Source organism: Centruroides sculpturatus, unplaced genomic scaffold (assembly GCF_000671375.1).
Source record: "Centruroides sculpturatus isolate CEXI.00-Female unplaced genomic scaffold, Cexi_2.0 scaffold72, whole genome shotgun sequence".
NCBI classification, from domain to species: Eukaryota; Metazoa; Arthropoda; class Arachnida; order Scorpiones; family Buthidae; genus Centruroides; species Centruroides sculpturatus.
Window position 1 is genome coordinate 641,470 of NW_019384336.1, and position 13,311 is coordinate 654,780.

General features: G+C 51.4%; 2 protein-coding genes across 2 annotated transcripts; both read right to left on the reverse strand.

The window, feature by feature from the left end:
* Window positions 1-2,364: 2,364 nt before the first annotated feature.
* LOC111632225 lies at window positions 2,365-5,822 on the reverse strand. Its single transcript, XM_023376606.1, has 2 exons — window positions 5,636-5,822; window positions 2,365-5,519 (listed from the first exon to the last, which is right to left on the reverse strand). Exons 1-2 carry the CDS (start codon window positions 5,820-5,822, stop codon window positions 2,365-2,367), a joined length of 3,342 nt encoding a protein of 1,113 aa, XP_023232374.1.
* A 2,320-nt stretch (window positions 5,823-8,142) lies between these two features.
* LOC111632239 lies at window positions 8,143-12,935 on the reverse strand. Its single transcript, XM_023376630.1, has 3 exons — window positions 12,823-12,935; window positions 9,566-12,720; window positions 8,143-8,384 (listed from the first exon to the last, which is right to left on the reverse strand). Exons 1-3 carry the CDS (start codon window positions 12,933-12,935, stop codon window positions 8,143-8,145), a joined length of 3,510 nt encoding a protein of 1,169 aa, XP_023232398.1.
* Window positions 12,936-13,311: the final 376 nt, after the last annotated feature.

The window sequence follows — 13,311 nt, forward strand, 5'->3', positions numbered from 1 at the left end:
GAGGGATTCCCACAGGGTGTTATGCGGAATGTTGCCGAAGGCATTAGCGATGTCAAGCCAGGCAATAAAACAGTCTTGCCTGGACCTTCTGGCATTCTGGATAGCGGACTGTAGCACAAAGTTGTGCTCAAGACACCCTTGGAAATTTAAGAAGCCTTTCTGAGATGGCGAAAGGCGATCGTTAACAGAGCACCAGCTCAAAAGCCTGTCAGCAAGGCACGCCGTGTATAGTTTGCCAAGCGTGTTTGACAGGCAGATGGGGCGCCAGTTGTTGAGATTGGAAGTTGCGCCTTTTTTATGTATCAGGATTGTGGTGGACACTTTCCAGCTGTGTGGGATGTGCCCAATCCTGCGAACGGTGTTGAAGATGGCAGAAATTATGTGGCCATTGGGATCGATCCGTCTCCAGTGGAGGTACCGTAACTTGTCGGGCCCCGGGGCGGTGTTATGCCCTCTGGAGATGCGCCGTGCCACTTCCCCAGGAGTGAAGGAGGTATCAAAAGGATTGTTTGTGGCCGGGGGGGCGCAAGGGTCGACAGGTACTGGAGAGGAGATGCTGCAGGAGGTAGTTTCGTACATCTGACGAAAATGGGCCTCAATGGTTTTAGTATCAATGTTGCAGAACCGTGAGGGGCCGCCAGTAATGCGGTCGAAGGCCCTCTTACGGTTTGCTTTATACATACGCTTGCCCCAAGTTGGGGGGGACTGGCTTCGGGATTGTTCCGTTGGTGCCGATGTTGTGGCTGCGGGGCCCGGACGTTACAAATTTGGTAGGCCAACTGGATGAAATCGCTGAGAACCCCCTCCAACATGTCTTCGTCGATGGTGGAATTAAAGCGTGTTACCCACGCTGTTATCCATGTTGGGGGGTCGTTGTTATTGTGCTGGCTATTACTTAGTGGTTGACGGGTAGTGGCTGCTTGCGTACTGTCAGGGGGCAAGCAGGTGGAGAGCATGTTGAGGTTGGACTTAGCCGGGCCCGTTGACTGGAGTGCACCTCAGCCGGCGACTGATTAGCCCTTAAAGGGGGGCTGTCGCGGCAAGTAAGAGGGGTCCTAGCAGTGGGGGGGCTAGTCCTAAGGGCCTGAGCATAGGTCTGGGACTGTAGGCTACCAGGGGTAGAGGCAGGGGGGGCCTGCTCACGGACAGTAGTCTCCGGCTGCTGATCTTCCTCGCTGATGGCCTGGACGGATCTCGTTGTCCTTCTTCTGCTGGGCCTGGGGCGAGGGGGTGTTGGAGTCTGGTGATCGGAGATGGACTGGTCACTCTCGGAGACTGGCGACGTGGTGTTCTTCGACTGCCTGGGCGCATACCGCTTCCTGGGTCTGGTCGGGATACGTCGTATGACTCTGTCCGTGGGCAGGGGCGGAGGAGGCGTGGCGGCTTCTATGCTCGCCCTACAAGCCTCGGAACGCAATTGGTGAGCCTTCATGGATTTCAGCTTATCCAGAATGAGCCCACAGGCCCTGCACTCAAAGACCAAGGAGGCACTATGCTCTCTTTTTAAATGTTTTACAAGGCCAGCGTGGTTGCTGTATTCTCTCGGAATTGGCAAGCAAATTCTGCAGCCATGCGGAGGGTGTAGAGGTACCAATAGTGTCTCCCTCGTCATGGCGACCAAATGTGTAGAGAAAGTAAGAGGAAAGGGCGGAAATACCTCCTGGTGTGCCGAAGCAGCCAACCAAGGGGAGGCAGGAAGGGGAAGAAAGTAGCGGAAGGGGTACTCACGCAGAGCACCGACACGTCGCCAAACTGAGTTGGCGGCGATAGAAAAAGTGTTGCCGGTCGAGCAGCGAATACACTGTGCAGGCTGCTCTTCCGGCGGAAGAGAGAAGAGTATAGGAAAGAGAAATCAGCAAAAACCAAATATACTTACCCAGAGGACTGGGGAGCGATGTGAGGCTCAGAATCCAGGTCTGGTACTAATTTTAGGCAAAGATCATTAAGCTGATAAGAACAGAGTTAAAAGCCATTTATTGATAAATTGAATATGTACAAGATAGCCAATGGAGGCAAGAAATGTAGACACATGGGCACATAGCCAGCCAGGAAGACAACATATGGTTAAAGGTGTTAGAATATACAAATGGAGGCTCAGCCTCAGACGCGTGGACAAGGGCACACAGCCAGCCGAAAGAAAATACAAAGATTCGCGAGTACATGGGCGTAGAGCCAAAGTGGCAGTAGCCAGATACAAGTGAAACGCGAGTATACAATGAGACTTAGTTCTGGTAGCGGCTGCCCAGATGGTTGGTGTAAATGTCTCTACTTCACCTGATGCAGTCGCTGACCATGAGACGTTTCATCAGTCTAGAGTATCTTCTGGAGATGCCAAGCCGTTGTAATACACACTCATTGGAGGCATCATAACCGCCAAGGGCGCCAACAATGAAGGCGTCGACGAACGTATCGTAAACTTTGCGTTTGAAGTAGTTCGCCAGGTCGGTACTTGGATACCTTCTCGTTGCGGGCGCGGTCGAAGGCGTCCTCCCCATTTTCAAAAGGGGTGGCGACGTCGACGATTGTAGCGGTTTTTGGGTTACTGTTGACGATGACCAAATCAGGACAGCAGGTACCTGGGTAGTCAGGGATCCTCTGGTTGGTGAAGACTGTGAGGTTTCTGCGGTCAATGGCGTTGTAGAGCCTATTTAGAATGGAGTTATGGCGCTTAGTTATTAGGGAAAAGTTCGGCGGACAGTGATTCACAACATGTGCCAGGGTTTCACAATGGCGCTGGCACCGACGACAGTTTTGGGAGGCGTTGCCGAATCTCTGGAGGCCGCGAAGTGGTACAACCCTGAGCCTCGCACGGTGGACGAAGCGCCAATCGGCAAACCTGGTGAAGCTGCCGTCGTGTAGAAAGTGGTTACTGTTGGCGTTACGTGCGATCAAACGGTAGGTTTTTCCCTGGTCGGGCTTGCGGAGAGTAGCTTTGACTGCGTCGGAGAGGAACTTCATGGCAGTTGCTTTTTGGAGCGGTTTTTCGTTAACGGAGGGGATGAAAGTGCCGTCTGCGTTGGGTTGCCAGACCAGGTCGATGTATTTCTTCAGGCGATGTGTAGCCATACGCAGCCGGGTCCAGACAGATGGTATATCGTATGGATCGAGTCCAAACTCGTTTTCCATAGACCCGGACAGGTAGGTACAGACGTCGTCGTCACTGGGAGGCCGTTTGATACGTTTTTCGACGACCAGACGCAGGGTGTTCCCGGCGAGAGCAGCGACGACAGGGTCTCTAGAATGAAGGAGGTTAATAGCATGGCTTACCTGCGCGACGTAGGCCAGGATGCCACATGGGGTGATGTTGGCCCCTCCCTGGGCGTGTGGCATGGCGATGATTTCGGGACTGGCACGTTGCGGCAGGTACATCCATTTCTTCACATAACGCTTGATGGATTTGTCCAGCTTCCCTAATGATTTCTTTTGCACACTGCCGAGGATTAAGTAAAAGGTGAGTCTGGATATTAAAAAGGTACTCACGCAGTCGATCTTCTGCCATGGGGCGAGGCGGGAACTGTCGACATGTTTTAGGTTGGTCAGGATCCCGTCGATGACAGTTTCGGCGGAGCACCCCACGGTGAAGCCGGTCGGTATCCCCAGATGGTGGTAATGGTCATCTTTTTTCAGGTGAGGGATGGTGGTGTCCTGGATGGAGAAGTGCCTATCTTCGTCGCAGCGGTATTTGGAGGCGATCGAGAGGGTGGCACATTTAGCTGGCTTGAAGGTAAGGCCACAGTTTTGGGGCCAGGTGGATAGGAGGTCTAGCTGGGTTTGGAGGCCTTTGGCGGTACCACTGATGATTGTAATGTCATCCGCGTAGGCCAAGACGGATATGGATTGGTTGTGCAGATGGTATCCCAGCTTTAGGTCGGAGATGAGGCGTAGTGCCGGCTCGACGACGATGTTAAAAAGGATGGGGCTCAATGGGCACCCTTGTTTGACCCCAGCTAGTATGGGTATGGGAGTGGTCAGACCAGTAGTTGATCGGATGCGGGTGTTGCAACCATCAAGGAGGGCCTTGATGCAATGGATTGAGGACTCGTCGAGGCCGCACCACTCGAGGCAGGTGTAAATGGTGTCATGGGGCACGGACCCGAAGGCGTTGGCGAGGTCGAGCCACGCCACGTGGCACCCATGGTTCTTGCGACGGGTATTCTGGATAGCAGATTGTAAGGTGAAAGTGTGTTCGGAGCACCCATCGTACCGCATGAAGCCCTTCTGCGCTGCGGAAATGATGTTGTTCTCCTCACACCAGCGCAGGAGACGGCTTGCGATACAGGCGGAGTAGACCTTGCCGAGGGTGTTGGCGAGGGCGATGGGCCTCCAATTGTTGATGTTGCCTTGGTCGCCTTTCTTGTGCAGAAGGATGGTGGTGGACGTCTTCCACGTGGAGGGTGTGGCGCCGATTCTCTGCACGGCATTGAAAAGGGCCGAAAGGATGTGCCCTTGGGGGTCGAGGCGCTTCCAGATGTAGTACCTAACGCCATCGGGACCAGGGGCAGTGTTCCGGCATTTGGCAAGGCGTTTGGCGACCTTGGCAGGCGTGAACTCACCGCAGAGAGGATTACTGGTGGTTGGCTGAGGGCGTTGCGGGAGAGAAGCAGCTAGCTGATCCTGCGGGACAGAACGGCGACCACTGGTGTTAGTAAAGTGATTAATGAGTGTGGACTCACCGATGTTACAGTAGCGGCTGGGGCCGCGAGTGATCTCCTCAAACGCCTTGTGCTTGTTGGCCCTGTAGAGACGTTGGATCCTACTGGCCTCAGCAGCGTTGTACCTCTGTTGACGGCGGGTATTCCCTTGGGCCTGGGGTCTGGGATGATGCGGATGGCGTTGGTGTTGGTGGATACTACGTTGAGGGTGTTGTTGAGGAGCCATACTTTGTGCAAGGTTCGTGAGGTCGTCCACCATGACCTCGAGCATGTCGATGTCGAGGGCACAGTTGAAACGGTCTCTCCAGGCAATAACCCAGGATGGAGGAGCAGCAGGCGTGCTGTCAGTGGGAGGTTGGTCGAGCTGGTTACGTACCTGCGAATGGGCGTTGTCTCGTGGAGCGCTGGAAGCAGGTGTAGGATGGTCCGTAGTGGTGGCGGCACCGTGGGTGGAGGTAGTTGGCGTAGGTACCGGCGCAGTGGTTGGCTCGGTGGTGGTGCCCAAAGCATTGGTGTCTGCAGGGCGTGGTTGACTGTCCGTGGAGTTAGAGTTACGCCTTCGCTGGTGCTGGCGCTGCCGTTGACGTCGTGGGCGTCGAACCAGAGGTAATGGAGAGTTGTCGCTTCCCGGGCTCGGCTGCTGGGAACGAGGGGACTGGCTGCTGGTGTCAGGAGGTGGCACTGTAGGGGTGGCGTCGGCATGAACAGGAGCAGAAAGTCCTTGAGTAGGACTGGCCGCAGTAGCTGGAGGGCTCAACTGGTGGTTGCAGGAGCTGTCGTCAGTCTGGGCGTTGTAGGTTGCATCCTGGGAGGCGAGGTAGGCCTCGTCTATGCCGTAGTCTTTTTGCCTCAGGCGTCGCCTCACGCCTGTGTGGATCTTACCTCGTGGTTTGGGATCCCTGCAAGAGTGGTTTGGCGAGATCGATGGGAGTGCTTCTGCGCAGCTGGTGGAGCGTGCCTGATGTAGTTTTATCTCCTTCAACTTCTCGGATCGGATATGGCAGATCCTGCATTCAAAACTAAGGCGGCCCTCATGAACACGACGGAGGTGCCTAGAGAGGCCCCGTGGTCCACATAATCCCGGTAGACAGGTAGGCAGGCCAGGCAGTGGTAGGGGGGACGAAGCAGCACAAGCAGAGTGACAGCTGCTGGGTTGCTAGAAGTAGCCATGGATCAAATGTGTAGAGATAGACACGTGGATAAAGACCAAGGCCGAAACTCATAGGTATAGCCTGGTAAGACAAGAAAAGGAGGAAGATAAAGTTGGTTTAGAAGAGTTTAGATCGAAGGGGAATAAAGTTGGATAGGATAGAAGGAAAGGAGCAACCTAGGGTCACGGGACCCATGAGCGTCCTGCATCGGCATTTATTTAAAAATACATAAAAAATACATAAAAAAGTACAGGATACAGTTATAAAATGGAATACATTAAAGTAGCAGCAAAAATGACGCGATACATGTTGATAACGTAAACAGTAACATACAGAGGAGGACAAAATGGTAATACATAAGACAGATACAGATATAGTAAACATAAAATTAGCATTACAAGTAGTGCAATAACATAAAATGTGACAATTATATGGAGGTAAACAGTAGAAATGGTAGGTACAACAGATACAGTAGGGTTACACATATGGATACATTGAGGACGTATGATACATTGATCACATAGAACATAGTGATTACGTCGAAAAATACATAGATAACTAATATAAAAGATACATGGAGTACAATAATAATATAAACAATACAGATCTAGGTGCAGTAATACAAATAACGATTGGTAAATATGACAATGAAAATAGCAGGTGGAGCGTTGGGACAACGCTTACGGTAGCAGGTACACAGATAAACAGAAGCAGTAACATAAAAACCACAGGAGGAATCACAATACAAATAGCATGGTCCTGCTGATACAGAGAAGATTGAAGAACTTAGATGGAGTAATCGAATCTTTGGGCCACTTCGGATTTGGCCCGCGCGAGCATTGGGCAGTCAGTGCTCATTGAATTGTGGTCCACTCTGGAGTGTTTAGCTTTAATACAGTTGACACATTTAGGTGCCTCTTGTTTCTTCGGGCAATCTCTGAAGAGATGATGTTCCCCACAGTGACTGCATGTGTTGTCACTCTCCGTGCAGGTGCTCGCCCTATGACCGAACGCAAGGCACTTGAAACATTGTATAACCGGAAGGTAGTCATACACAGGGCATCTATTCCACTCCAAATTGACTCTTTTTTCTTTTAGAAGCAGTTCTCTTAGCTTTGGTGTTACCTCTATGACCCAGGAAATGTACTCCGTGTTACGTTGCTTCATGGAAAATTTTATTTTTACCTTGTCGTTGAATTTCTTTTCGCTGAACATAGACTTTATACCCTCATTTTGTTGGTAGACAAATTGTAAAATGTCCTCTCCCTCGATAGATTTAGGAACATTAGCTAATTTCACTAACGGGTGACTTTTTTCTGCAAATTTGGAACCAAGGCCCCGTTGTTTAGAAATTTCCCCGTCCAATCTTAGAGCTGAATCTTTCGTGGGGCAATCCACGGCGATGCCACCCTTACCAATCTTTCTTATACGACTAATTCCGACCCCCAATTGTTGAGGTTTTATCTTTCTCATTAAGGTATCTCTAGTTTGCTCAGAGGTGTTTTTCGAGTCGTCACTGTACACTATCACGGTGTAGCTCGGGGAGGGTGGAGAAGAAGGCGAGAAAGTGGGAGAGGAGTTATTCCCTAGTTTAAGTACGTCGCTATAACGCTTGTTTGTTGACTCATTACTATTACACGGCTCGACTCTGTTGACCGATTTCACTAGATTACTCATTCCTTCTTTCACTTCAGAGAGTGAGGCGATTACGCTGTTATTTTGTTCGGAGACAATTTTCTTTACGTCGTCCTTAGTAACTAAGGACTTTAATCTCTTTTCCAATTTCTCAGAAATACAGTTGCTATCAATTGCTATACTCGCTAAGTTTATTACTCTATTAAAGCGTTCAGTCACATACCGTAAGTTCTCTTTCGACGAAAGTTTACCATTGGGGTTGGAAGCGAAGTATCCCTTAATCTCGTCTAGGGCCTTATGGGCCTCGTCTAAGAAAGCATCTTTACCAGTAGATCCCATAGTAAAGTAAAACTAAGTAGTGCCACAAAGTTAAAAACGGGGTAAAAGTTACTCACCACTGTAGAGGCTTCGTAGAAAAATAATCCTTAGTAATCCTAAGGTACGTACTGTCCCAAGTCTAGTGTAAGCAAGAAAAGAAAGTTGACTATAATTGGTGAGCTGGGAAGATGACGAAAACGCTGGGTGTGGTTCAAAATCAAGTCCTAGGAAGAAGTCCCTCAGTAATCCTTTAGGGGTATATGCTGAGAGGCTGTATCCAAAGTTAGTTGGTGATAAGTCCCAAAACAGTCGAGAAAATCCAACAGAATGCGACGACACCAGAGAAGACAGTGTCAGGAGCCAATAAGGGTCCTGACCACAGCTAGCTAGCCAAGCAAAGCTTGGTCAGTGGAAAGCCAGCAATGAGCTGGTGAGTACACAGGCTGAGTCAGGTCTAACAGACCTGAGCTACCCACTTGTAAAAGTGCGACTCTGACACCAGTCGGTGTGGTCAATTGGGAGGGCTGGGGGACGACTGGTCTGCTCTTTAGCGGGTCTCCCCAAACAAACCAAAGGCAGACCAGGGTGTCCACCAAACCCAACACAAACCAGACGGCTAGACGAAGCACTTGTTGCACAATGATGACACAGACACAACACTTACACAATCACTAGACATAAACACAAGTATCCAGGAGGTAATCCAAAATGGCCGGCCCTGGCTATCCAAGATGGCTGCACTCGTTGTACTGGTACTCCACAGGGTGAGGAAGCCAAGATGGAGATTGCCAAAACACAAAACTTTCACAAATAAAAACACCAAAAAAGTTAGGCTTAGTAAAACTAAGCCTAACTCGACAGCTAGGACTAAAATAGCCCTAACTCCCTATGCTAAACTATGGAGATACACTACCTAAGCCTAAAAGTAGGCCTAACATTAGCAGATAGCAGAAAAACTAAGTCTGGAGCAAAGTGAGACAGGTCTTACCTCCTTGGCAGCAGAACTCAGACTGTAGAGATAGACAGTTGAGAAAAAAGGGGCGGAAGTGCCTCCTGGGGTGCTAGAAGCAGCCAACCAAGGAGAGGCAGGAAGGGGAAGAAAGAACTACTGCTTGGGTCGGCCCAGGTAGTAGTGGAAGTATACGTTGCGTCGTGATCGGTGATCACGCCGCGACAGAAAAGTGGTTGCTGGTCAGGCAGCGAATACACTGTGCGTTTAAACAGTGCAGGCCGCCCTTCCAGCAGAAGTAGGAAGGGTAATAGGAAAGAGAAAAAAGTAAAAAATAACTTACCAACCTGTCGGGGAGCAAACGGCTCGGAATCCGGAGGTCATCTTGGTGGCGTAGAAATCAGCTGTTAGCAGGCTAATTAAGCTGATAAGAACAGATTTGAAAATGATTTATTTAAATCTTAAAAATCAGTACAAAAAGGGGTTTTAGAGGGTAAATGTGAACATATAGAGAGATATATACAAGTAGAGGTAGTGGTGATCGCGACCATGGGCTCATAGCCTGCCGTGATGATAAACAAAACCAAAGTGTAGGGTGTGTAACATAGAGTATGGTGATCGCGGCCAAGGGCACATAGCCAGCCAAGATGTATGTTACAATAGAAATAGGAACAGAGCGTAATCATGGCTAGGTGCACATAGCCAGCCATGATGCGACAACGCGACAAAAGTATGTACATAGACTATACAGAGCAATTAGTGGTTGCGGCGGCCGTATCTTAGGTGGTTACAGTATATTTCGCGACTCCACCTTATGCAGTCACTGACCATTAATTTGGTCATCATTTTGGCATACTTACGGCTTATGCCGAGACGCTGAATGACAGAGATGTTGGCCGGGTCGAATCCACCAAGGGAGCCCATGATGAAAGCATCGCAATAAGTATCGTAACCCTGTTGACGTAGATGTTGAGTAAGGGCAGAATACTTGCTTATTTTCATGTCCCTGGCTACGTTGAACGCGTTCTGTCCGTTTTCGAAGGGGACGGCCACATCGATGATTGTGGCAGTCTTAGTCCTCTCGCAGATGGTGACTAGGTCGGGACGGCAGCGGTCGTCGAACCCTGGGATATTCTGATTACAGTAGATTTTTAAGTCCTGGTTGTTGATGGCGTGGAATAAGCGGTTGAGGACAGAGTTGTGGCGTTGTGTGGCTAGCCGTAGGTTAGGGCCACAGTGATTTAGGACGTGCGCAAGTGTCTCATTGGAGTGACTGCACTGGCGACATTTCTTTGACATGTTGCCAAAGCGCCGTAGGCCGTTGAGCGGGACCACACTGAGACGGGCTCGATGTACAAATCGCCAGTCCGCAAATGAAGTGTACAGCCCGTCTCTAAGGAAGTGGTTGCTGGTGGGGTGACCTGCAATGAGATGGAATGACTTACCCTGATCCGGTTTCTGCAGTAGCTGGTGGAGGGTGGCAGATTTCACCATGGCCATTAGAACTTTGGTACAGGCGTGACGTGGGATGATGTTTCCACCAGTGGTCAGGACGAACGAAGTGCCCGTGTAGTGCCACGAGATGTCAATGGTTTTGCGCAAGCGTCTTGTGGCGGCACGCAGTCTGGCCCAAGAAGAGGTGATATCTTTTGATGGTAGGCCTATGTCTCCTTCCATGGATCCATCGAGGAATGCTCTGATGTCTTCGTCCGTTGGCACTCTACGGATGCGATGTCTTACTACGTTTCGTAGTGTACCTAGAGCAATGGTGGTGACCGTCGGGTCCCTGGAGTCGAAGAGGTGGGCAGCGTGTGTAAGTTGACAGATGTCCGCAAGACTGCTACAGGGCGTGATGTTGGTGCCGCCTCGGTCGTAGGGCAGGTGGATGAGCTCAGGACTTGCCCGCTGCGGCAGGTTAAGCCATCGTTTAGCACACTTTTTTATGTGGCGGTCGAGGTCGTGAAGTCTCTTTTTTGGGTTGGTGCCTAAAAGTAGATGAAAAGTCAATTTGGGCAACAGGATGGTGTTCAGCGCATCAAACTTTTGCCAGGGGGCAAGTTTGGCGCGGTCCAGCTTAGAGATGTCTTCAATCAGGTTGGAGATCACACTGTCATTGGTGTGTTTGTTAGAAAAGCCGGTGGGGATGCCCAGGTAAGTGTAGGATTCGTCCCGTTGGAGGTTGGGAAGTTGTTGCCCGTCGAGCGTGAAGGTGTCATCACTGGTGGTGTGCCTTTCACCTAGGACAGATAATGTGGCACACTTACCTGGTTTGAAGTTGAGTCCTGCCCATTTGGCCCAATCTGTAAGCCGGTCTAGCTGTTGTTGCAGCCCGTCTGGTGTTGAGCTGATCAGTACAAGGTCGTCTGCGTATGCTAAGATGTTGATTTCTTCACCATGGAGTTTGTAGCCGTGATGTAATTCGGTGACGCTTCTGATCGCTGTTTCAACCACCACGTTGAACAGGAGGGGGCTGAGGGGACAGCCCTGACAAACTCCAGAATTTATGGGGATGCTCTCCGTCAAGCTGTCGTGGGCGCGGATGCTGGTAAAGTTGTCTCTTAGCAGTTCACGAATGACGTTTACGCTGTCGGGGTGAAGTCCGCACCAGTGGAGGCAGGCAAGGATGGTGTCATGCGGAACGGAACCAAATGCGTTGGCCAAATCGAGCCAAGCAATGTGGCAATTGCTTCGCGTTCTTCTTGCATCTTGGATAATAGTCTGTAAAAGAAAACTGTGATCGAGGCACCCCTCATGGCGAAGGAAGCCTTTTTGGGCGCCAGAGAAGATGTTGTTGGTGGTACACCACGACAGGAATCTGCTGGCAAGGCACGCCGAGAAGGTTTTGCCGAAGGTGTTGGAGAGCGCAATTGGTCTCCAATTGTCGATTTGATGTTGGTCGCCACGCTTGTGAATAAGAATTGTGTTAGAGTGCCTCCAGTTGGAGGGGATGTGTAGGAGTCGAAGAGCGGCGTTGAAAGCGCTACACAAGATGATACCCTTTGGATCGGTCCTGAGCCAGTGATGGTACCTGAGGCCATCCGGTCCGGGCGCCGTGTTGTGGCTTCGTTGGAGCCTTGTGCTGACTTCGGCAGGAGAAAATGCGGCCACTAGCGGGTTGTCGTCGGCTGGCTTGTGGGCTGTAGGGAGAAAGGAAGGATAGGACCCACATGAGTGTGGGGAGTTAGCATAGATGGTGGTGAAGTGTTGTTGCACCAAACTTCTGTCTATGCGACAGTAGGTAGGCTGTCCATCAGTAATGATAGAGACGGCTTTAGTCCTGTTTCTCCGGTACAGGCGTTGGATTAGCCTTGTGTCGTTGGTGATGTCCCATGAGGGGCGGTCGCCGTTCAGAGAGGGGCGGTAGGGCGACACGTTACAGATGTTATGGGCGAGTGTGACCAGGTCGTCCACCATTTTGTCTAACATGTCCTCGTCGAGCGCGATGCTGAATCTGTCGCACCAGGCGGTGACCCAACTAGGTGTGGGCTGAGAGTCCATCTGGTCGGGGGTGCGAGGAGGCGCCACAGGGGCCGTAGTCGGGGGAGTACAAGTCGTGACATCAGCGCGAGTGTTCCAGGCCGGGGGCGACACGGTATCTGGTCCGGAGGATGGTAGTTGGACCGCTGGAGGCGGAGACGGTGGTGGAGGAGCCGTGGGGGGTGTAGACTGGCGGACTGGAATGGCAGGAGATGGACGACGGCGGAGTGGTGACACCTGTAAAGATAGGACTGCCGGGGGCTGGCGCGAGGGCAGGTCCAGGTGATGGCGGTGCGGGGTACACAATGGCCCGGCCACTGGAGCGTTTAGTCCTTCTGGTGCGTTTGCTAGTGGAGCTTGACGGGCGGTTGTCAGTAGGCTGCACACTGGAACTCGGAGTGGAGTTGTTGGGTGGGCGATCGGTCCTTCGTTGATAAGTCTTCCTCGGTCTGAGGGGGATACGGATGCGACGGCTCGCTGGTGGAGGAGGGGCTGGAGGAGACAGCGCCTCAATGCAGGAGCGGCAGGAGTCGGAGCGCTGTTGGTGGTGTTTAAGCGTCTTCAACTTGTCCTGAATAAGACCGCAAGCTCGGCATTCGAAGGACAGCGTGACATTGTGTTCACGCTTAAGGTGCCTAACCAGTCCCGCGTGGTCGATGTATTGGCGCGGGATTGGCAGACAAAGTTGGCATGGGTGTGGTGGCTGAAGACACAGAGATGTGGTACTAGCACAGAGATGTTAGGTGCAGCCATCGAAGATCAAATGTGTAGAGTGGTGGAGAGGAAAAGAGCGGAAGTGCCCCCTGGGGTGCAGAGCAGCCAACCAAGGAGGGGCAGGAAGGGGAAGAAAGAAGGTGTCCTCAGGGAAACACCACGGGCCTTGGGGGCCACGGGGTGTCCAAGCGGAACACCGGGAAAAGCTACCAGCCTTGGCTGGTAATGATAGACAGAAGTGTTGCCAGTCGAGCAGCTAATACACGGTGCGTTTAAACCGTGCAGGCCGCTCTTCCAGCGGAAGAGAGAAGAATAGAGGAAAGAGAGACAAGTAAACCAAAAATACTTACCCAGAGGACTGGGGAGCGATGTGAGGCTCGAAATCCAGGTCTGGTCCTTAATTTAGGCAAAGATC